General features: G+C 36.0%; 1 protein-coding gene across 6 annotated transcripts in view; it reads right to left on the minus strand.

The window, feature by feature from the left end:
- The window catches only part of LOC136037337 (protein unc-13 homolog 4B-like), a 140,431-nt gene that overhangs the window by 25,978 nt on the left and 88,350 nt on the right, over nucleotides 1-26,103 (minus strand). For all 6 annotated transcript variants that reach the window (XM_065720056.1, XM_065720047.1, XM_065720037.1 and 3 more), the window contains 4 exons: nucleotides 22,951-23,145; nucleotides 18,803-19,094; nucleotides 9,035-9,130; nucleotides 6,988-7,230 (listed from right to left, as the gene is read on the minus strand). In XM_065720056.1, the coding sequence (XP_065576128.1) occupies nucleotides 6,988-7,230; nucleotides 9,035-9,130; nucleotides 18,803-19,094; nucleotides 22,951-23,145 (826 nt within the window). The remainder of the gene's footprint in view (nucleotides 1-6,987; nucleotides 7,231-9,034; nucleotides 9,131-18,802; nucleotides 19,095-22,950; nucleotides 23,146-26,103) is intronic.

Here is a 26,103-nt window from a genome sequence, read left to right on the forward strand (position 1 = left end):
AGGGCCAAACGGACATTATTAATAAATGTAAAGAGGAAATAAATTCAGTAGTCAGCCAATCATTTGTGGAGGAAAATCGCAGTAATGAGTGCAATGTATTATTTTGGGGATTGAATGAAGTACCATTCGAGGATGCTGAGTCTTTGATTAAAGAAGTGATGGTAATAGGATTATCATTAAATAGCGAAAATTTGCCGTCGTTTAGTATTATCCAGTGCTCTAAAAAGTTCGTTAAAATTAAAGTGGATAATACGCAAGTTCGATTTTCTCTTCTGAAAAATGCGAAGAAACTTAAAGGGAAAAAGTTCAGCACTTATAATAATATTTTTATTGGTGATGACGTTACGCCTCGTGTGCGTATTGTACGCAAGGAACTCCTGGCCATCCGTAAATGTCTAGTGGATAAAGGAGTGGAATGCTGGGTACCCCCTACCTTACCCCCTGTTATTTGTGTAAAAAAAAATAACACTGTAGCGAAAGTGCTTTGGTACAATGCAAAGAATCTGTTGATACCGTAACTTGTGTATTTTGGTGATCAAGTCTTATTGAAGTCTTGTTAAGTTAGTTTTTAAGTATTCTTACGATATTGTGATGTGTGCTTATTATTAAGTTGTGAGCCGTTGTGTTAGAAGCTTGAGCTTTATATGAACGGGTTACAGGCAATATTTTCATGGCCTGTTATTTTTCTTATTTGTGTTATTATGTGGATCATTTTTGTTTTTCTTTTTTGTGTCTGTTTGTTATGTTTATTGAAACCATGTACCGAGATTTATTTTGTTTTTAATGACAATGGATAATTATGATCGTGATTCCCGGAGCAGTATCCGTCTTAATACTTTGGAAGCTTCTAATGTAGATTTTGGGGGTATATTTACGGAGCAGCTACATCGGAGTTATGACATTGGGGTAGCAGGGCATTATAGATCTGTTAGTTCCAAATATTTGTTTAAAGATGGAATCCAATCTGAGTATGGAGATGCGAGAGGCCTCAATGTTTTCCATCTTAATTGCCAAGGATTAAATTCTTCGTTTAGTTTTTTGAATGAAGTATGTGATCTTTCGGTTTTCCAGGTCATCGGTCTTACTGAAACCTGGCTGAATGACCACAACTCCGCTCTTTTAAATATACCAGGATATAATTTCTACAATAGGAATCGACAGTTTCGGCAACATGGAGGAAACGGTGCATATATTCGAAGCGATATTGAGGTTTTGGTAAGAAATGACTTAGTAGTATACCAGGAAATGGTTTTTGAACCATTTATTCTTCAGCTTAGGCTGAAACCTAAAGATGCATTTGTTATTATATTGTATAGGCCGCCATCTGGCTCCATACCAATCTTTATGGATCTTTTGGATAAGCAGCTGGAGAAACTAGCAACTAGTTCACATCCATTTATGATGCTCGGGGATTTTAATATTGACCTAAGTGAGCTTGATGCGAGTGTTTCTATGGATTTTTTGCGGCTTTGTATGTCCTATGGTTTATTTCCAACTATAAATATATGCACATGAGTAACCACCTCATCAGCGAAGCTTATTGACAATATTTTTTCAAATTTGGTTTTTTCAGCTCCCAGAGTTATTATTACTGATGTATCAGATCATTTTGGGATTTCAACAAGATTTGATCTCTGTATTCCCCAAAAGATAGCAACAATAATTCCTAAGAGTCCAATGCACGTATTTAGCCAGAGTAACCTTCAAAAATTTAAGCAGGCAATTGCAGAAGTTGATTGGAATAATTTAATAGACCTTACGGATGATATAAATACGAGTTTTCAAAGATTTTACGATAAACTAATTTTGTTAGTGACAAAAACATTTATAATGGTTCGTTCGTCATCAAGGAAAAATAATCCTAAGAAACCATGGATGTCGCCTAGCTTGTTGCGCTGTATTAATAAAAGAGATAAACTTTATAAGAATGCCATAAATAATGGAAATGATCCGATCTGCTTAAGAATTTATAAAAATTATAGAAATGCCCTGAATAAATTACTGAGAAATGCAAAAAAAAAATATTTCGTAAATAAATTCACTGAGACTTGTGGTAACCCTGCAAAAACATGGAAAACAATTAAAAGTGTGATATCGACAGAGAACTCTATTATTCCCGATGAAGTAGTAATGCAGAATGGCCTACCAACGAAGGAACCCGAAGAGATATGTAATGCTGTTTCCAAACATTTTGCTAATATTGGCGTAGATTTATCTTCCCGTATAGTATCTTCTGATGATGATCCTCCCTTGGAGTTTTTTATGAAGACTCCAATTGATATTTCTATGTATATGAGACCCTTCTCTCGTGATGAAGTAGAGAAAATTATCTTTGGGATGAAAAATACATCGGCAGGTAGTGATTCACTGAATCTTCTGGTGTTGAAAATAGCGTTTCCTTATGTTGCTGATATTCTTACTTCTCTCATTAATTTGTGCTTAAAACGGGGAACGTTTCCTGATTGCTTGAAAATTGCTAAGATTACCCCTGTTTTTAAAGGCGGTAATAAGAATGATCTAGGAAATTATCGGCCTATCTCAGTCTTACCCGTTATTTCTCGACTGCTTGAAAAGTGTATTAACACTAGAGTTTATGATCATTTGGAACTGCATAATCTGTTAAATCCAATTCAATTTGGCTTCAGAAAAGGGAGAACCACAGAGATGGCATTATCATATATAACTTCGATAATCAATGGAGCTCTTGATAATAAGCTTAAAGTAGCGGGTCTGTTTCTTGATTTGGTTAAGGCATTTGACACTGTTGACCACCAATTACTACTTCGAAAATGTGAATTTTATGGACTAAGAGGGGCTACTTTAGCTTTGATTTGTGATTATCTCCAAAATAGAGAGCATTATGTTCACATTAATGGATTTTCTTCAAGTAAGAGTCTTGTTAAATATGGTATCCCCCAGGGTTCTGTGTTAGGGCCTACTCTTTTTTTGATTTTTATAAATGATCTGCCTAATGCTGTTGCAACTACTTCTAGAATAGGGGATATAGTGAATCCCGCACCTTCGGGAACCAGGATCACTACACCCTTATTTGCTGATGATGCGACATTGATGTGTGTTGCCTCAACTGAACAACAACTTACCTCAACAATTAATGCAGCAATGACTATGACATGTCTTTGGTTGAAGATAAACCGCCTTGACCTAAATATAAATAAGTCAAATTTTGTTATTTTTTCACGGTCCCCAAATTATTATCCTTGGATTATGGAAATAGCTACACCGAAGGGAATTGTTAAGCGGTCAAAGTCCGTTAAGTACCTTGGGATTATTATTGACGAAATTTTATCATTTAAGTGCCATGTAAAAGCTATAAGTAGAATATTATCGCGGAATTTAGGGATTATCCGTAAACTAAAACATTTATTTCCTTCAAATGTTATACGGTTATTATATTTTTCTCTGATTCATCCGTATATTTTGTATTGCTCGTCTGTATGGCTTGGGACATTCCCCTCAATACTTCGCCCAATCCGCGTACTGCAGAATAATGCCATTAGATCACTTTGTGGAATAGGGAACCGGGATTCGGTCAGGTCAATGTATAGTATGATAAATATAATGCCTGCAGCCGGATTGCGTGATTTTTATACACTGGTTTTTATGTATAAGTACCATTATGGGTGCGTTCCAGAATGTTTTACAGGAAGTTTTCGGGATAGGTCTAATATTCATGATCATAGAACTCGAACAAGTGGAGATATTGAGGTTCCTCGCCTAGTTTCAAGTAGGACTGCTTTTTCAATTATTTATAGAGGGGCTAAGCTATGGAATAAGCTTGTTCCAAGTATTAAAGAATTGCCCATTAATCAATTTAAGGCCGTGCTGCGTGTGGGGTTTCTTGGTAGGTATACCTTTGAAATAGATTGAGATTGATTGATTTAGTATTGAAAATAATTGTTTATTGTTTTTTTCTTTTGTTTTCTTTTTTTGCTTCGGGATCATGATATTATGTTGTTTGATTGTGTATGAATTATTTATATAATTTTTTTTTTCTCTCGGTACACGGTTTCACCTTTCTGCTCATTTTAGATTAACTCATTGTTTTTCTGTTTTTGTTCTTTTTTTTCTTCTACTTTATGTTCTTTTTGTTAGTAACACACCCTCGCAAGCAACGCTTTTGGTGTGCTACCGATTGATTTTGTCTGTGTTATTTCCTTTGGTTAATAAATTAATACTACTACTACTACTAAACTAGTTATGATAACAACAGAGGTATTTGGAGGGAGAGGGGCAAAAACCTCTCTTCTTTTTGAAGAATGTATTTACTCCTTTCCTGAAATGTCTTTTCGAGTGTTTATTGGGTCGTCTTCAAAAGGATGGGAAAAGGAGGAAATAAGAAGCGATCCAAGCACAAACACTAAATTAATCTTTTCATTTATTGTGGTACGAAGTAATCTCAATCATTCAAAAGAGAACGGGAAAGTCATCCCAACCCTATTTGTCTGAAGGAATGTATTTAGAACAGCAACAAGAATGGCTGCTGAGGGGGGTTACAACTCTCCTCTTGTTATGGGAAATTTTAGACTGTAAAACGAAAGTTTAATTTTATATTTTATCTGCACAGAGGTAAGAGAGGCATAGGAAGCATTCTAAAAGACAAATTCCCCCCTCACAAACAATTAGTAAATAATAATCTGGGAATCCCCTTCTTTGACATTTCAAATTAATTCAGTCAGCTTAAATCAGTTTCGGGAACAAATCATTCAGTTTAATTTTCTGTGAAATAGTGTTTATCCGTCTTTTCGAGTTTCAACCAGAGCCCTACCCCATGGTATCGTACATTTTTGTTCCACAAAATCTTGAGGTCTATAGTCAAAACTTGTTACAAAGTCAAACCTAACAGAGAATAAAAGCTAATAGATAGTCTTATTAAAGATCAAATGAACAATAAATGGAGTAAACAAACAAATAAAACTTTTGCACTAAAAATGTGCACTGATATTAGAAATAGAATTTGAACAATTGACATATGGATTGCGGTTGCTTAAAGATGGTATTGTAGGCACACCGATTTACTCAGCGCAGTATAGTGATATATTTTCCTAGAGGTTGTTTATTCAACCAGAGGTATTTTTCATGTTTTTTCGCTGTTTTAGTGCTGCTTTCTTTTCTTAAGCGCTAGCGATGTTTTCCTTATGTTTATTGTGTGTTGTATATGCGTTTTCTTTGTGTTTATTATATTGTCTCTGTGTTACAATAAGCACTGAGTGCTTACCGAATTGAGTGACAATAAATGAGCATAAATCTTCTGCGCCAGTTATGTAAGTTAGAGGAGGCCTTTAAAAAAAAAGCCTTGCTTATGCGTCCGCGTCATAGTACATTACCGTACGTCTGCGTGATGGCGCTTACTGGATTTGTGAACTAGAATAATTGCAATTCTTAAAGTTTCTAGCCAGAGTCTATTGCTTATTCACGAGGTATAAAGATAAATTAACCTTGATCCAGCACTGCAACCTCCCATAAAGTTAATCTTAATTGTTCTGCACCACTAATCTAATGTGATCACTCTTCTTCAATCTGTAAAGGACAAAATTCCTTTTCAATTTTTGAATATCAGTCTCTATCCACAAAACAGGACCTAACCATCTTGACCTATACAGACTGCTTCTTCACTATAGATAACACCCTAACCAGGTGATTATCGTGTCTTCCAATAAAGTAGTCTGAATTTCAAAATCTAAAGACAGACAAGTCCAAAATAGCATAGTTTTATGAAGACAAGTTGCATTTGGACCATTCAATGCTTAGAATAGCAGAACAGTATACTAAGAAGTCCTCGTAAATGGATTGATATCCTTTGCTCTAGAATAAGGTTCTTCGCAAGACTATGAAAGCTTCAAGTCTAATGAGTCTGTCATCCAACTTTCGAAAATCAATGGAGGGCATCATATATAAATATTTATACATAAAAGACTAATGCAAAATCGCTTTCGAATGATCTCTTAAAAGTAAAAAGGAGCATATTATATTATTTCAAGTGCATATCAACAGTCGATCAGGCTGTCTTGGAAACAGACAATTGACAGACGCTGTTGTCTTGTTTTTGTTGGGATCTGAGGCTGTCGATAATGTGTGACAAGGACATTTTTACTCATATAACTTCCCATACAGAAACTACTTCTCAAGGAAGCTTTGGTCTCAATACTTAACAGAATCTGATATGAAAGTCAAAAGAAAACTCTTCTTAACCAGTCCTCTCCATCCCTGTCATTCAATTCTCTCCAGTCCTCGTAATTCATTACTTACTCTAGGGTAAGCAATTAGGCTAACTTTAGGTTAACACTGTTTACTAAAGTGATCACTATCATAATCCTTACAATAGCTTATTTGCTGTTCCAAAAGAAAAAAAAATACTATGAAATTTATTTGTATCTGACGTATTTGATGAACATATGACTTGAATAGGTTGTTTCCATAACGTCCTTTTGTTGCTTAACATTACTACCACTACTATTAACAACCCGCTGCAGCACTAAGTCCCTTGAGGCCAACAGAGCTACGCAAATTCCTCCTCCATCCCAATCTATTTAAAGCCTCCCACTTTACATCCTCCCAGGAAGCCCTCATTTCCTTTAAATCTTTGCTGAATATTGCAACCAGTACTATTCATTTGACAAGGGGAAAGACCTACCAGATAGTGTGATGAAGACAGAATACCACCAGCTCTTTGAAATTTTTTTTAGTTGAAGCGAACTGAATTTAGTTGAAAACTGAAGTTTAAAGTTGGGGTGTGATATTGTGTCAGTCGTTTATTGCTTAATTTATTTACATTTGGATTGACTGACCGTATATCAAACAGCAAGCTCTTCGAAAAATTAAGCTCTATCCCATTATCTAGGGCTATAATAATAGAACAGTTGAGATGGTTAGGCTACATTTTGCGGATACATAGCTACAAAAAGCCAAACTTAAATAAAGGGGGAAAAAGTGTATTCACATTTCCTACTAAGACTAATTAGTACTTACTGCTTCACCAAATTCATCCCACATTTCAGAAACTCTTGTTTCTATTGTTTCTGCACAATTAGCTATTAGGGCTTGGACGGTTTTAACATGAGACATTGCAACTGCTTCGTTGTGCAGTGAAGCTAACGCTCGGAGCAGAGCTGAATTAGGACGCCCATCTGACGTCAGTGAAAGACCTAGCTCTGGAACTAACGGTTCGATTGAATCTCTTACAAAGATTAAATTATTCACAGCCATTAAAATCTGAAAAATAAAATAAGGTTGTAAAAGCCAGAGAAGAGACACAACTATTTGTTAATAAAGCTAACAACGGCACCCAAGGTTTATGTCCCTGGTGCAAATTTTAGGTATGCTGCTCTTTGGCAGTCTTAGGGTTCTAGCGTTTCAGCGTAAGATGACAGTTTTGCTATCGTTCAATAGTCAACTCCGCGTTTAACAGAGTATTGTAACAAACTGAAATAACTAATTGAATAAGCGTAAGGATTGTGATCTATTGAATGTGATTTAAACGTCGTCCTGAATTTCTAGCAAGCAAGCAAAAAAAAAAAAATGTTGCCACTTAACAGAACCCTTGAAAGCAACAGAAATGTTGCTAGTTTATTCAGACAGATGAATAGACCAAGGATTTTGTATCTGTAAAAAGGATAAATTGCAGCTTATAGAACTTTGTAGCATTACAAGAAAATAATTATGACAACAGGTCAGAATAAGCACTTTAAGACACAGTTCAATGACTGAAATTCGTTATTGAACGCCAAAATTAACATAAACTAATCCCAATAGGCATTACTGTACTTGGTTCAAGATTCACCTTTAGTCATCTGCCAAATCGCATTTTTGAAATTTATTTTGTATTCATTGTTAGATTAAAAAATGGAAATGGGGCAGAAAAATGCAAAAATAGGAAATTTTTTTTATGTTTAGGCAAGTTTAGATCTCTCTGTAGAAAAATTCTATTTAGTCCTACTGGCGGAAATTACATCTGTAGGCTGTAAAATCGTATATTTCAGAGAAAACATAAACCTTAATGTTAAAAACTATAAAAAGAGGAACGAAAGAAAAAAAACCTAAAAGGTCGAAACCGAAAGGAAGAAAGAAACAAAGAAACAAAGAAAGAAAACTGATATTTTAGTGAGTTTAACGCTATTCTTTTTAAAAAGAATGATACCAGAGAGCTCAAGCAGGAAGCGCGTTCCAGATGATGTGACAAACAGGCGAGTCAACTGGGACTAGGAGCGGGACAATCACCCCCTATATTATAATAAATACCCTTTGTTGACATAAATAACCATTGATAAAAGAAAAGTGAAAAAAATTACCGCCCCCTTAGATTTATAAATTCACATTTTACCCCCCACCCCAGGGCTAGATTCTTTGGGATTGATGTCCCTGCTGCAACGAAATCAATGGATTAAAATTCAACCAAAGAAACATGGGAACTTCTGAAAGCGGAAACAAGATTAGTATCAAAACTAAAAACCAAATACTCAATCTAACACTTGTCAACTGTGTTCCTTTTTTTAGCCTACCCTAAACCATTATATACTTACCTTTTCAGGCACTTCAAAATGTAGACGAGGGGAAAGAAAGGGGAATTTCGTCATCACTAGGCCTATCTGCTTAAAGCCAACTTAATTATGACTTATAGAGAAATTCTAGACTTAAACTATAAAATTACAGATTAATTATGTCAATTATCCAATTTTCTTTGAAATACATAATTTTTTATACAGTTGCCGGACAATATACTGCTAGTGACTTTAATAGTTTCTAGTCCCTTTCTTCCCCCTGTCTTAAATTGGCAAAGATCCAACTATTCCATTCTCTTTGATAATATCTTTCAGAGTAGTTAAGGAATGTAAATTCCATAGAAATTCTGGAGACGAAAAGACGACTCATCACAAACAAAAAGAGAAGTACACTTAAAGGCCTTGAACCCCAGGTGCACACAGTTGCGAGACTTAAAGGTGAGAGAAGTCAGTCAAATCTCAAGAAGGAATGCTGTCCCCCTCTATGTGTATGATTAAAACCAAACATAATTTCTTACCTCCTCTGTTATTTTGCCACCTGTGTGCTCCTGAAGCATTTTATTGAATTTTGTGGCAATAGAAACGGAATAAAAATCTGCACACCTGCAAATGTCCTGAAAAAAAATTCTGTAAATCTTAAGGCACTAAATAGCTGTGAAAACACACTAATAAATTAATCAAGAAATATAAGAAACGTTTAACAAAGAAGCCAAGTTAAAACTTAAAACTTTATTATGACTAGTCTATCGTCCAATTTGGTGTGAATAACTCTATGCGTGGGAGAGTAAAAATTTCTCAGTCAAAATTCAAGCAAATAGATATCAATATATTTAAGATAAAAGACGCCCGTTGAAGGTTTTATGGTTTAACCTTTTACTATATTTGCAAAAGTTTTGTTTTACATTTTATACGTAAAATATAATAAAATGAAATACAATAAAATTAATATAGTATAATAATCATATTTAATACAATTACATTGTATTACTTTTGCAATTTAATATAATTTACTTTTATAATATATTATTATATTATAATATATGATTATATGTAATAACATAATATATAATTATTGTTTATAAATAATTGCAAAAGTTTTGTTTACCATTTTATACAAATTCAAACAACTTTTAGTTCTTTCAGGGAGAAGGTGGACATACAGACACCCCCCCCCCTCAAAAAAAAAGTATACAAATATATGTTTTAGATCACTAAATAATATAAATATTTGTTTTCAAATGCTCTTTTTTCTTTACTAAAAAATTAAATTGCTAGGGGATTGATCTTTGCAGTGATAGCTAGCCAGCAATCACAGCAAGTGTCCAGGCAATGCTGACCATATTTCGAAAATGATCTAAAATAAGACCCCTTAAGACCTTCAGTTTTCTATTTGGCCCCAATAACTTTGATTTTGGGACCCTAGCCCCTGTTTCGAGTCTTGGAATTATGTAGGATGTTATCATGTTTCGCTATGGTTGTTGAATCTCATTGTTGTGTTATGGCTATGGTTGTTATAGGACATTCTGGTTGTTGTTATTATGGTGTTTTTCCAAAGAATATAACACCAAATTTATCTGCAAGGTCATTGTTTCCAAATGGAATATTGTCATTAAAGGAATTTCCACTTTAAAGCCTTAGAGTACACTCCAATAGCACCGGCTCCATTGGTGTCATATTCTCAATTAACGATTATAACAGAAGTTCGTGTTTTCATCCTCTCATTTAATATTTTGTCCCTGCTTAAATTCAGTTTTTTGGCTTTCGTCCCAAACATGATGGTGATTCTAATATGCTTCTGTACAAACCAAGGGTAAAGACTAGTGAAGCAATGAGTTACAATATTTTGGAATATTATAACATATTCTCATAGCTCCAAAATTATTCCTTGAAATTGACATATCTAGCTTGAATGGTTTAGGTATAAATTCAGTGAAAAAATGAAAAAAGTAACACTCAAACATGCTACTAAAAAAAAGATGGCTTCACCGGCTCTTTGCTTAGCCTTCCTCCACTCGATTGTGTGAAAGCAACCCTCAGCTTTTATGCCTAAATATAACTTTTGCCAAGGTATTTTTCGAAAATGACTATCACCTGTAAAAATGCTGGCTATAAAGATTTTTTCAAAGAGGACCTAGAACACCAAAAATAAGGTGAAAACGAATTTGTTACTAAATTTATCGGGAAAACAACAACAATATTTCATGTTTTCATATATGGGAACTAGAAATCTCGGTTGATTGTTTATAGATATGCTGAATTTGGTAGCGTAATTCACGATAAAACCCCAATCAAAGGCTGGTTTCTTCCCTTTCTAAAATTATCTAAATTACCTCACGCTCACAAATTCTTATAACTTTAAAGTTAGTAGATTTTGCATAATTGGAATGACAGTAAATGTAAAGCCATAAACTCAGTCAATTTGGTTTTTACCGAGCAACACTTCCTCCTCCTCATTTACTCCTCATTTAAGTGACTTAGTCTTGTTAACATCGATTCTCAAACTCTGTTTCTCGAACACATTCGGAGCTCTCAAATCTTTGAAAATTCATTCATTTCAGTAGTATTTAAACCTAGGACACTCAAATCCTCTGCTGAGGCTGTAGAGGATATTTATCTCCCTTTATAAAACCAAGCTCTATCATCAACGTTACTACAGTCCTTAAAACAAGATTTGTCAAAATAATTTTTCCAAGCAAGAACAAGACATAATTCCTATTTCCACACCATGCAAACTTGTAACCTTACTTACGACCCTCAAATATAACCTTTGACACCTTTTTTTGAAGGGGCTAAATAGAACAGTTGTACGTTTTACAGTAGACATCATAGAGTATTTTAAACGAAGCTATCCTACGCCCCAGCTACATTTATAGTCACACGTGAGCTGACAAGGCTACCGTACTTATCTGGCGTACCACAGGATAGGACTTTCACTAAAGCTCCTTTTATTAGCTGTATCAAACACCAGTTCATAGTCAATCTACAGAACCGAATAAAAAACTCTACTCCTACTAAGAACAACTCATCTAAGGACCAAGTCGCCAGATGATAATATAGTTGCACACGCTTCACCTCCATCCCAGTCTATTCAAACCTTTGGGGGTAATGTAACCCACCAATATTTTCACCTCACCCCTAAATTTCGAAAAAAAAGTTTTTAAGTGTTTCAATTGAAAGATACTTACTTTATTAAGATGTTGTGCTATATATATATATATATATATATATATATATATAATAATATTTATTTCTAACCCACATACATCAAAAAGATAAATAGTGGAGTAAAAACTTGAAGAAAAACGGAAAACAAATAACAAATAAAAAAACAAATAACAAAAAAACGAGAGTCAACAATAGACATTAATCATACAAACGGATCAGACCGTGGTGAGGCGACAAACGCCGATACGCCGTTTCTGAGAGCTTTTTGTGTAGATCAGTCAGCTTCTCAGTAATGTTCGGAAGATGGAACTTTTTGATTATCTTTCGATTCTTATACCACAGAGGAAGATAGAGAAGAAATTTACAGAAACGGAAATAAGAGGATCGAATATCGCTAATATCTTTTTTCTTAAATATAGGGTAAAGCCCAGAAAGGTAAAGAACAGAATGATCGGAAAAAGTAGAATAAAGCTTACCAAGGGCAATACGATTGTATTTCCCTCGATTGGCTACAATTTTAGAGTAACCAATCTGGATTTTCACTCTAGCATCCCAGACAGCACGCTCCCGAAGAGTTTTAAGATTTTTTGTAAGTGTAATACCCAACCACCGGATCGAATCTACATGAGGGATAGAAAAATTTTGAAAAATTAGAGGCCTAGGAGAACAGGGAACATTGAAAGAAAGATACTCACATTTATCAACATTAAGCGAAAGACCGATTTTAGTAAAAGAAGAAGAAACTTTATGAACCATCTGCGATAGACTGAGTTTAGACCGGCTAATTAGAAGAATGTCATCAGCATAAGCAAGGTAAGAAATATAACTCAAACCAACAAAACATATAGAAGAAATATTCTCAAGAATACCAGAGATACAAAATTTGAAAATACTAGGAGATAACACTCCACCCTGCCGTACGCCCCGACGAACAAGAACATTAGAAGATGAAAGGGCACCATTAGTTTTAATTCGAAGATAAGAATTACTATACCAAAACTTTAGAAGAAAAATAACTGAAAGGTTAATACCGTGACTATAAAGAGAGTAAAGAGCCTGACTATGTACAACACTATCGAAAGCCTTAGAAAGATCAAGAGCACAAATATGAAGACCATACCCTTTAGCCGAAGCATCTTTAAGAAGGAAAGCAAGAGCACGGTGAGCGTGCTGGCACCCGATGCCAGACCGAAAACCAAACTGATTCTCCCCGAAATTAGCATTCATACTTATGAAAGGAAGTAGGATGTGTTCAAGGATTTTACTAAAATTACAAGCAACCGTGATAGGCCTGTAAGAAGAACAATCCAAAGGAGTCTTACCTCGTTTAAGTACAGAAGTGACAGTTCCACACAAAAAGCTGTCAGGAACGAGGGAACAACAAAGGCACATTTGGAAAAACAACTGTAAATGGAAAAACAAAGACGGGCAATTTATTTTTAGATGACAAGCACTGATACCGTCAATATCAAGAGAACTTGATTTCAATTTCTTAACAGATGCAATTACAGCGTCAACTGAAACAGGAATAACTTGTGCCTGCGTCAGGGAAGGCGGGAGAACCGAATCAAGCAGTTTCGAATAAAGCGCGTGCACTGCATAATTCACTTTGGAAAATATAACTGAATAGTGATCAGACCATGCAGAAGGCGTAATGGGGCAATTAGGATTTGCCGAGTTATTTAAATTAGCTGAATTAATCACTTGGTCCCATTCTTTCTTATTGGTAGGATATTCTAACCCTTTGTAACGGCTCGATCGCAGACATTTCTTAAACTCACGCTTAGTTTTTTGTTTTATTTCAAACACATTCCCAGCTAATGGTCGACCGTTAGCAACCCATATACGCAGCCACAATTTGGCTTTATTTTTCACACTTTTCAGCTCAGGGTCACACGACCAGATTGGTTTCCTTGTACTTTTCCTCACTCGCTCCTGAGGGACAGCAACCTCCTCAGCGCGTTTTAAACACCACACGATTTGGTTGTAATAATGATTCAGATCGTAATTACTTTTAGTAGGACTAACACTCAGCTGGAGTAGATGAAAAGGTACACGTAAAGAACCAAGGAGAATGGCCAGGGTTGAAATATATAATGGCATATTAACATTTTTCCAATTACTCCGCACAAACCATTTAGAGGCAGGAGCACAAGCCTGGTCAGTACTATCTTTTCTAATCGAAAAGCATAGCGATAAAGGAAGGTGATCAATATCTTGCTCATCTTCGTGGACATGCACTGTTGAAGATGTAATGAACGGGGAACAAATCACGTGAACAATATCCGATAAGCTGCCGGAATTATGCACATACGAGAAGGGTAGATCCTTCACAATTATTCTGTAATCAGGGAGACAATCAAGTAGGTTCACAGTACGAGCGGAATCACGTTTTACATCATTGTTCATATCTCCAATAATAATAAATTCGTACCCATTTTTGCTTATACTTTGAAGGAGAGTTTTCAAACTAGAGCATGCTTTGGAGAATTTATTAAGCGATGTCATATTCTTCCCATCGTGAGGCAGGTAAGTGTTTATCAATACGGTTTTACCAAGTCTTATAGCCAATAAATGTTCATCAAAGAAATAGCATGACGGGGACAGAAAGCTGTGCTTTTGTTTTATAATACATGCTAAACCCCCTGAAGGCCTTCCAAAAGTAGATTTAGCATTTGTTGTGAAAACAAAGTGGGCGGAACTACGGCGCAGGAAATTAACACTCGTTGCGGTCAAAAGATGTTCCTGAAAGCATACAATGTCAAACTTGCTGTACAGTTCATCAATGGTCAGGTCCTTGTTTTTCGTCCCATTAATATTGAAGGACACGAGTGATACTAATTAAGACATTAGTTTGTTTTCGGTAACTTGCGACTGACAATTGCTTTCAATTTAGGGCAAGTGAGGCTAAACGAAACATGATCACCTCCACAGTTTGCGCACTTAGGTGACAAATTGCAAGGCGAGTCTCTATCTGAAACATGAGGACCGGCACATCGCGCACATTTTGGTGTAACACTGGGACAAGACGACTGGAGATGGTCAGGGGATCGGCAATTGTTACAGCACCGGGGAATCGCTTTGAACTCATAAACACTTAGGATTTCGTATCCAACTTTGAGACCATATCTAAATGCTTCGACTCTTGATGTTGCATCAGAGAATTCAAGTGTTACTGCAAGCGATTTCCCTAGCCTAGAGGCACCAGAAACACCAGGGCACGATATCAGGTGGGACAGTTCAAAATCAGGCGGGATTCCCTTCAGGAGTCCGTAAAACTTCTTGGTTAGAACTTTCGCAGAAGAGCCAGTAAACGCACTAGTCACCGATAAGCGGAAATCTTCAGCAACTGACTTATCTATATTGATAAACAGTTTGTCACGAACAGGGCAAATGCTAGTGATTGATTCGTGTCCATCAATCTGATCTATCAGATCTTTTCGTTTTATTGGGTCCGAAAGGGTAGATGGAAGGTTCGACACAACAATAGTAGCATGCGAGTCGGGAATTGCAGGTTTTGGCAGTTGCGGGTAATTCAGTTCATAAGCATCCAGCTTGGTGGCAACAACCTTGAGTAGTTGTTCCACGCGATTCACCTTTGTTGACAGCCTAGAATACGCAACTGCGGGCAAAACCGGGACCTCGGTTGGAGACTTGATCACATAAATCGGAGTTGATACCTCCTCAGAGTCCAGTTTCTTAATAAAATCAAGAATATCTTTCACATTGTTCGCAGAAGCTTTCGCAACCGATGCGCCGGGGGCAATTATCATTTGGCGCAACCTTCGCCCAAAATTCGCTTTTCGCATCGGCAATAACATCGCATTCAAAAAAGTCTATTGCGTGTTGAATAATAGTAGCTTCTTCAATACTTTCTTCCCAGTTGTTTTGCAAAAAGTTCATTACCGGGCAATGCACATACTCTCTGTTATCCATTATCCTTTACTGGGAAAAACCAGTCAAACTGGTCAAAGAGCACGACTGATTCATACTTATGCGTCATTATAATCCCTATTGCGAAATTTTGATTTTCTTCACAAAAAAACTTACTGGATTAATAATGTACATGCAATATCCAATTTAGATGTTGACACTTTGAACTCTGAATTGATACTATATATATATATATATATAAAATCTTGGGGTTTGCCCCAAAACCCCAAGACTTTCAAAAACCTATTTTCTCCCCAAGCTTAAATTCTTGTGAATTGATGTCTCTGCAAAGTACTTCTCTTTTCCCAAAAAATATTGTTATTACTACTACTACTAACAACTCACCACAGCACCAAGCTACCTGAGGTCAACACAGCTACACATGGCTCCTCCTTCTTTCCAATCTATTAAAAGCCTCCCTATTTACACCCTCCCTTAACTTCGGGATAAGGATTGGTTCTGAAGGGTGAGGGTTTCGGGTTTGGAGCAAGATACGACTGGCTACCGAGTTGGGCTTGGGTGCTCGCAAGGGTGCTCGATCCCTTCTCAAGATGGTCATGGACGGCCCAAGCTGTCCTCTTAGTACCTTGCGTCAGCTTAGTGCAGAGCCTCAGCGCCCAATGAACGACCAACTCAGAACTGGCAAGATCCAGGGGAATCCTATAGGAAAATTAAAACAAAGCAATGCGAAGGCGCCATCACGTGTTGACGCAATATGAATTCTGCTCAGTGCTCTGAATGTCAAAGTGAAAAACCCTTTTCATGATCTTCCGTATCTTTTCTCTAGCTAAGTAACCACCATATTTACAAAAGTCATATACCACGGTGTATACTTTTTTATTTATTTTCCAATCTTTTTTGTACCGTCTCTAACTCCTCCTTGGATTGTAAGGCATCCTTCGCTTCCGAATGGTAAAAAGAAAATCAGTCTTTGCTATATCATGCCTTATGATTTTAGCATGGTTTAACACATTTCCAAAACATTTTGCTCATCTTTCCTTAATACTTTCTTTATCCCTAATTGAGGCTTCATTTCTGATCTTTAGCTGGGAGCGGTCGGGACTGACAACTTCCTCTCAACCTTTCAACATGACGATACAATATTTCTCTATTTTACTAAATAGTAAATGCCTTCTCTACTTTCCCTGTTTTCATCTTATTTTCTTAAGATCTGTCTCTCAGCCCCTTCTAGTGCAAACTCTTTCTCTCTCAACCAATCTTAAGCGTTTTCACCAATATTTCTAGCTGCTTCCTAACGTAACTCTCCACTTCCATTTATACTTCTGTTTCCATTATCATTCCTAAACTCTCCATCTCCATATCAAATTGTTATCAGAAAATTACTCTCGAATTCACATCCTGGAGTCTATCGACATCATAACTACCCTGAAGGTAGCCACCCCTCCTAAATTGAGCCCTAAATAAACTCTAGACTCGATAAAAATACCTTCTAGGTTATAACTAGATTATTGTGCGTACGGAATTATAGCAGTATATTTACTATTGCTATTTTCCTTTAATCAAAGCCAATACATTCTATCTTTCGGCTAAAACCACATTGTTCTTTTATTAAAATTTTATCTGCCCTGGTAAGCATCAATATACCAAGCAATTTGGTCCATAGCGATATCAAACTAATGATTCTTCTACTCTTGTCATCGTTTTTTTTACAAAGAGGTTCGTTCATAAAACCCCTAGATCCTTGCGTCATATTAATAATTCTCAGTATCCAGTCTCGGACTTTGTGACTATCATATTCCCAAACTTGTTTACCATGCTCAAAATTTTCAATAAATGAACACACAAGAAGCTCGCAATCTGATTTGCATTCAAGTAAAAGAGCCATTGCTGGTACATATAGCGTCGACTTGGCATTTCGGTAACTGGGTCTTTTTTTTACAGTGACAAATGGCAAGCCTCTCACACAGCTTTGTCACAGCGGAATTCTGTCCTGGTCCCCGTATTGCCAATCATAGCATCAATCTACTGTACCACAACGGGGTAAATATTATATATAAATCTTATAAATCACAAATTCAAATCCAATCGTGGAGTATTTTTCAGTCACTTGTCAAACAGTTCGCGGTAACGAACTGTAGTAAGGAGCGACCCGGCTTAATAGTAAACAAAATAAAAAAAAAACGGAATGTTGATACTAATAGATACATCAAAAGAATCAGATTTTTATGTTGATTTTAAATATATAAGTTTCATTAAATTTAGTCTTACACATCAAAAGTTACGAGCCTGAGAAAATTTGCCTTTTCTGGAAAATAGGGGAAACACCCCTAAAAGTTATAGGCTAAAAGTTATTAAAGTTATTTACTGTTTTATATAGTAGAATTGAGAGAAAGAGTCAAACTTTAGCGTAAGGAGCGGGACGTTGAGGAGGGAACAGCCCCTTTCATACACGGAGTAATTTCTGTTCGTTTTAAGTTTTAATGTCGCTCCTTACTTTCAGTTAAAAAACTTGTTTTTTTTTAATTTTAATCCCGATTAAGGAAGCTGTTTCCCGTTGGCGTCATTTTTGCTATAGTAAGGTGTAAGCAGCCTCATTGCATCTATGCCTGACAACTCCATTTTGGAAAAACCACACCTCCTAAAGTTGAGCCAGTCAGATAAGTTCTATTAGTTATTCCCAACCGTTGCCTTCATATTCAGCGTTCAACGAGATAAGTAAGACGTTTTCGCGTCTTCATATCACTATTTTTCCTTATTTGGTTAGAGAACAGGAAATATCTATGCACAAAACAGTAAGGGACAAATAGGGGATATTCATCTTTTGATATTAGTAATATCCAGTTTAAGGAGGTTTGAAGCCTCTGTATTTGACGTAAGGTGGGTATTTTCCCTGGAATTAACTTCAAATGTAGGTCACCTATATATGTCTACCCCTTCATCCTACATCAATTATACACTCTGAATTTACTATATATCCCAATGCAGCACTGTTGGATTCCTCCGCTGGACCCCTCCTAAGGTTTTTTGGCGTCCTCTTATTCTTTTTTTTCTTTTTTTTACTCTTTTTTCAGAATAAATTTGCCAATGTGGTCAATCGTTGGCACCTTTGTCACATTGCCGCCCCCTAAGATTTTGCTCATTGGCACCCTTTTCACATTGGACCTCCCCCAAGATTTTCTCTTGATCCGTCTAGATACTGCAACAAACTAATAAAAGAAGAAGCTTGCCTCCAGAATTTTCAATACGTATGCTAGGGACTCTTCTGGGTTAGGCCATCCAAGTTGTTTCCACGATGTTTTGACTTGATGAAATACTTGCACACAATCCACAGCACTGGTGCTATATTTGTGATACGCATCGACTTGTTTTAAAGTGTCTATCTCAACAGCTTTCTCTATCAGGTTAAGGGCTTTGATTGTTGCAATTTGCAACCACTTGGTAATCGCAGAGAAAAACCACCTGTTGTACCCGTAAAGGCTCATTTGGGAAATTGTTTCTTCTGGAAAAGGGGTACTTAACCTGAAAAAAAGGTCTTTAAAACTGAATCCCAGTTATAAAAAAAAAGGCAGTAAGAGAAATTGTTGAGTCTAATCCTATTTTTTAGGAGAAATTACTCTGCTTTTTCATTAAACGAATAGGCTGGGGTTTAAATTCTTCAAAATAATGAAGGAAGAGAAGCAAGAATTTCAGGAAAGGGCCGCAGAGACTACAAGAGAAAAACTTATTCTATACCTTATTTTTTAAGATAAGTTTCATGTTTTCTGACATCTTGTAAACTTTTGGATTTTTGGGGGAAGAAATATCCCTTTCATTTCCTTGTTTAAGGTTTCAAGAATTGTTTCGTTTTATATCTTAAATAATCTAAATCTAAAATTTTTTTTATATCTAAAATTTTGAATCCACAGTAAAAAAAAAATATGGAACAAATAAACACAAGTCCAACATTAGCTTATCAAACATAGGATAAGTACTAATGTATTTTTTCTTCTTTGATTCCACGTCCAATATTTCTTTCTTTCTTCCTTTCTCTCTCTTTGTCTTTCTTTAAACTTTTTCCGTATAATCAGAACCAAGCCTCTCTAGCTGCTGCTCTACGGCAAATACATGGCAGCATTTAGATAAACTTACAATGAAAGAGTACTATGGTAATATCTAATATCAAACATGTTTGTGTCCCTAACTAATATCAAACAGTTTATGGAAACGAACTGTAAGTAAGGAGCGATAGTAACCGAAACTCTAAAAAAAGGAACTTTAATACAAATTGATTCACCAGAAGAATCTAACTTTTATGCTGATTATAAATACATAAGTTTCATCAAGTTTGGCATTACCCATCAAAAATTACGAGCCTGAGAAAATTTGCCTTATTTTCGAAAAAAGGAGAAACCCCCTAAAAGTCAGAGAATCTCAATGAAAATTGCACCTTCAAATTCAGCGTATAAGAGAACTTTCATGTTTCTATCTGCGAAAATACGGAATTTTTTATTTTTCCCAGAAGAAAGATCATGGCTGCTTGTTTATTTGTTTGTTTTTGTTCTTTTTTTCTCAGGGGTGATCGTATCAACGCAATGGTCCTAGAATGTCCTGAGAGGGCTCATTCGAATGGAAATTAAAATCTCTAGTACCCTTTTTAAGTCACAAAAAATTAGAGGGCAACTAGGTCCCATCTAACGCTCATTTTTTTCCCAAGTCACTGGATCAAAATTTTGAGATAGCCAGTTTGTTCAGCATTGTCGAGATATTTAATAACTATGTCTTTGAGGAAGACTAAATCCCCCAAAGTCCATAGGGGAAGGGCTGCAAGTTATGAACTTTGCCCAGTGTTTACATAAAGTATAGTATTGGTTATTAGGAAGTATACAGACGCTTCAGGGGAATGTTTTCTGGGGGGGGGGAATTGGGTTACGTGGGAGAGTCTTCACGGAGGAATTTTTCATGGGGGAAGAAAATTTATATGAAGATTTATAACAACCAAGATAAAATTCTGGGATAATTGCAGTTCAAACAGTTCGTGGTAACGAATTGTAAGTAAGGAGCTACACAGCTAAATAGTAACCGAAACTCTAGAAAAACGATTTAAAAAAGGATTTGAAACCAATAGATACACTGAAAGAATCAACTTTTTATGCTGATTTCAAATATATAAATTTCAATAAGTTTAGTCTTACCCATCAAAGGTTACAAGCCTGAGAAAGTTTTCCTGATTTTCGAAAAAAGGGGGAAACACCCCCTAAAAGTCAAGCCACATTAATGAAAATTGCACCATCAGATTCAGCGTTATCTGCAAAAATGGGGAAATTTGTATTTTTTTTTTCAGAAGAAAGATCACGAATGCGTGTTTTTTTTGTTTTTTTTCCCCAGGGTTGATCGTATCAAGCCAGTGGCCCTAGAAACCCAGAATAGGGCTCATTCAAGCGGGAATATAAAAATTATAGTGCCCTTTTTAAGTAACCAAAAGAATTGGAGGGAAACTAGGCCACTTCCCCCCAACTTTTTCCCCAAAGTCGCCCGATCAAAATTTTGAGATAGTTATTTTGTTCATCATAGTTGAAAAGCCTAATAAAAATGCTTTTGGGTATAACATGAACCCGCCCCCAGCCCCAGTGTGAAGGTCTTTAAGTAATAAAATTTGCCCACTAGTTACGCATAGTATTTGTTATTTGGATGCAGGCATACATTTTTGGGTGGGGGAAGGACAAATTTTTCTGCTGGGGGTTTTTCCACGGGGAGGGAAGTTTCCAGGGAATCAACTTGCCAGGGGAAATTATACAGAGCGGGAATTTGCCAGAATTCTTATACAAAAAATCTTCTTATGTGTCGTGCTTTCTCTATTCCGTTTCAATTTTACGTGCGGAGTGGTTAGAAGTAATTGTCTGGGGTAAATTTTCACCAGGATTGAATTGTCTAGAGGACATTTCCATAGTGAGGGGGTTTTTCCATGGAGGTGGGGTCAGATTTCCTGGAATTATTTGAAAAACGATCAGATATTAAACAATAAAACAAGTTTTTCAACTGAAAGTAAGGAGCGACATTAAAACTTAAAAAGAGCAGAAATTATTCTGTACATGAAAGGGGCTGACCCCTCCTCAACGCTTCGCTCTTTACGCTATAGTTTGACTCTTCTCACAACTCTATTTTTTTTAAACAGTAAAAAAAAAATACTATTTTCATTACTTTATAGTTTTCTAAGTGTTTTCTACTTTCGATAGAAAAAACTTGTTTTTTTTATTTAATAGTATCTAGGGCTGTAATGAATCTAGGGCTAAAATGAGAGAAAGGTTGAGGTGGCTAGGGTACTTTCCGTGGATGAAGGATGACAGATTGCAAAAGATTGTCCTTTTCAGCCAACCGTCTAGGGCCATACAAAAAGCAAGTCGTCCCCGATTGGATGGGAGAATGTCGTACGAACAGATTTAACGGGAATGGGAACTTCCTGGATGGGTGTACAGAGGGAGACTTTGAATAGACTGGAATGGATGAGGAGCGTGCTAAGCTATGTTTGCCTCAGGTGACTTGGTACTGCAATGAGTTGTTAGTAGCAGTAGTAGTAGTAGTAGTAGTAATAGTAGTAATAGTAGTAGTAGTAGTAGTAGTAGTAGTAGTAGTAGTAGTAGTAGTAGTAGTAGTAGTAGTAGTAGTAGTAATAGTAGTAGTAGTAGTAGTAGTAGTAGTAGTAGTAGTAGTAGTAGTAGTAGTAGTAGTAGTAGTAGTAGTAGTAGTAGTAGTAGTAGCAGTATTAGTAGTAGTAGTAGTAGTGGTAGTAGTAGTAGTAGTAGCAGTAGTAATAGTAGCAGTAGTAGCAGTAGTAGTAGTAGTAGTAGTAGTAGTAGTAGTAGCAGTAGTAGTAGTAGTAGTAGTAATAGAGTATATTAAAAAAGTGGATATAACATTATACTAAATTTTATTTTTTGTCTCTTTTTTACAATTGACATCCAAATCTCAAAAACCAAAGACAATATAATTTTGAATATATTAATTTTAGTTTCTCCCAAAGTTCTCTACAAGGGGGAGGGGAGGTTGAATAGATCTCGAAGGGCGATTGTTCGTTTGTCCCCCCACCCACAAAAAACACTTCCCCGTGGACATTTCACCATACACACACCACAAACAATCTAGACAAAATTAGCCTATAATTTAACTTGTTGATTGCTTGGTTCTTTCTTTGATTTTAGTTTTTTTTTGTTATTGTTTGATATCCAACTTTAACAGTTCAGTTTAACTATCATTAACTAGCTAGTTAAAAATTAAATACTAAATTAATTAATCAAAATAACCATTATCTAACGTGACAAATTGACGCAGCTAATGATCGTAGCAACAAATCACACGGCCTCAAAACTACAAGAACCCTCAAAATGGCCATTTTACTCACTTGTGGAACTGCTGGAGTAGTAAATAGAGTTCAAACAAAGCTGCACCCAGCGTTAACCCTTCTTTTTTTCCAGAACCGTCCAATAGGAGATCAGCAAATAATCCTGTAGCTTCCTGTACCACAGGATGGGATATCTCTGCTAGCTTTTGGTCGAATATCTGATATATTAGCATGAAGTATGGTGCGTTGAGAAATCTGAAAAGTAAAGATATTAGGTAAAGAGATGCGCCGCCATCCTAAATTGAATAAGCCGTAAAACTATTCTATAGAGCCTTGAAGTCAGAATATAAGAATTGAAGCAGTAAATTAGGACTGCGATAATAGAATTCAACTATAAATCCGAATAGGAGAAATCGAGTCCACAAAGACATTTGAGAAGTACACCTGTTAACTGTAAGTTGCAAAAGGGATAGCACCATGTAAAAGGGAAAATACGATACAAAAAAGGAAAGAAATAGTTAGTTTCTATAGAAGGAAAAAGTTGTAAAGGGAAAATATTATATTTAAAAAAAGAAGAGACATCTTTGATACTCTGAAGCAAAAGATGGATAAGGAACGACAGCAGAATTTAGGGCAAAGCAGAGACCTAGATTATTCCCAGTGCTTTTATTGCCAGATTATTCCAGTTATCCCCAGTGCCAGATTATTCCAGTTATTTTACATATATATCTAATATTTATACTATATTAGATAATATAATAGCGTCTAATATAGATTCCCCCTAATACATTTGCACGTTAGAGGGGGAAGGGTCAGTATTATGAGAGCACCTTCAAGATATGGTAATTCCAATTTGTCTGCATATTATAAAGCACAATTTTTTCACATGTTATCTTCTCAATAGCCCCAATTCTAGGCTTATACCAAATTTAGTTATTTTAAATGTAGAAGTAAGGATGACATACTTGTTGCAGTTGCAGGTAATTCTCTATAACAGGACGTCATTTTTAATCTCAGAGACTAGCTACATTCAATTTTTTTTATTATGATTATTCAAATCAAATACCTTGTATAAGTGTATGTTGTAAGGAAAGAAACGTATATCATACCTTGACCAAAGCAATCACTGCCCACATTAACAATTATGCACTGTAAACTTAGTCTTTTGAAACTTGTGTATTTTTATAGCAAGGGCAAGTCGAAGAGGATTATTGTCTTCGTGCATAAGACTTGCTTCAAAACTTCAAAGCGAGTGGTTTCCCTGCCAATTTCAACCTAAAGTTCCAGTCCGTCTAATCTTACATGAATTCTAATTATTTTTCCGTTTGGTAGCAAATTGAAGCTTGTCATTTTTCCTATTGATCCATTTACTGACCCCTTAGCAACAGAAATATTTCTTTGGGGCATTACACGTGAGCCTACTGTAATTAATAAGCTCCTGAAAAGCCCCCACTGTTCTTTTTTGTTGTTGCCAAAGCCTAAAACACTGTTTAATGCTTTCTGTTCGATTCGATTGTCTCTAACAACTGAAGAGAGTCGATCAACTGCAACCAGTTCAACCACACAATCATCATTGGTGGGCATAAGAAAGACAGGTTTGTTTCCCTCTACAGACAATTTTGTGTAAAGATCTGTAATTTCATCATTTGAAGCTTTGGTAGATTTCCCAATTTTTTTTTCTAGTGAATACTATTCAGGTTTTCACCTGTGCAAAACCCCTGTCTAAATTCAGTGAGAGAATGAGCATAACTCTTATCCATCTTCTGTCTCAGATTTATGTTTAATTCCTCGTACTCCAATAAGTGCAAGAGGATGAAAGTACCAACTGATCTGATTCTCTTTTTTACTTCTATCCGTGTCAGAGGTATATACGGAAGATTATCACATACTGGTCTTAATTGAAGAAAATCTCCCAAAAATATGCAGTTAGTATTACCCCTTGGCAAACCAACCGCCATTATTTCAGTTAGTCTTAAGTGAGTATAGATGAAAAGAGGTGTATATTTTGCAATGTTTTCTCGATCAATAGGTAGTCTAAAACAACTTCGTATTGTTAAGCCATTTATGCTATGAGCAGCAATACAACCAAGTGCCATAACTACAACGGGGCAATCTTCTTCCTTGAATTTGTTGCAAAGTAGTCTCCTCACGTCATTGATAACCCTAAATTTTCCTGTGATCCCACGTCTGAATAACATCAATTTTAAGGATCTAGCACCACGGTGCATGGTAACTGAGTCTACATTTTTGTCAGCAACTCTCTTTTGATCAATATTAAGCGGCTCATAGTCATTTTTTAACCTGTCTTCGATCTCACCATTTAAAATCTGTTTGCAAATAATACATATCATCTGCTGCTCTGTCAATGACTCCTCCCTAAATTGCATTTTCTGTTATCGTCATCTTTAATGTTATCATCTATATTTTCTGCCTTCAAAATTTCTTTTGCAAGTTCTCAAAGTCTTTTTTCAAATTCTATATCGATTTGTACCTTAACAACAAATTTCTCGTGGTAAGCTACCATGTTGGGATAGTTTACACTTTGAACACAGTAGGTTTCATAGTTGCTCTCTCCACTGGCTACTAATTCAATTTCATTTTGCCAAGGTTTGAACAGTTCTAAAAGATCTGCATAGTAAGTCTCTTTCTTCTCGTCAGAATCAAATGGGTTTACCTTTCTGTGCTGAATGATATACGGTTTAAACAGTCTTTTTCTGAGGTAAAAAGACCAGTCAATTAACATCATAATATTTTCAGAGCCTTTACGCTCCCCCTCGTGCCAAGAGCGGTACAAACACATTTTTCGTGGAAAGTCTAATGAAAAATGTTTCTTTGAAATAAGACAATTTTGGAGATGAGGTTTAAACCGGTAATACCCCTCCTGATATAGCTATGATGAAAACTGTTTGATTGTTTTAGCTATATTCCCAAAAGCTGTCATCACAATAACTTTAATGAAGGCAGCATTTCATCAATAAATTTCACGCGTGGAGATGTTAAGGGCAACTGTAATACCAGAAAACCTCGCTACAACTCCGCGGATAAATCCCTCCTTCCCACATATTTATTCTCTAGACAATTCAATCCTGGTGAAAATTTACCCTAAACAATCACCCTTAACATCTCCACGCGTAAAATTGTTTCGGCAATAACAGCAATACACAAGAAGAACTTCGTAGAGGAATTCTGGCAAGTTCTTCTAGTTTAAAATTT

The sequence above is a fragment of the Artemia franciscana genome, chromosome 2 (assembly GCF_032884065.1).
Source record: "Artemia franciscana chromosome 2, ASM3288406v1, whole genome shotgun sequence".
Classification (NCBI taxonomy): domain Eukaryota; kingdom Metazoa; phylum Arthropoda; class Branchiopoda; order Anostraca; family Artemiidae; genus Artemia; species Artemia franciscana.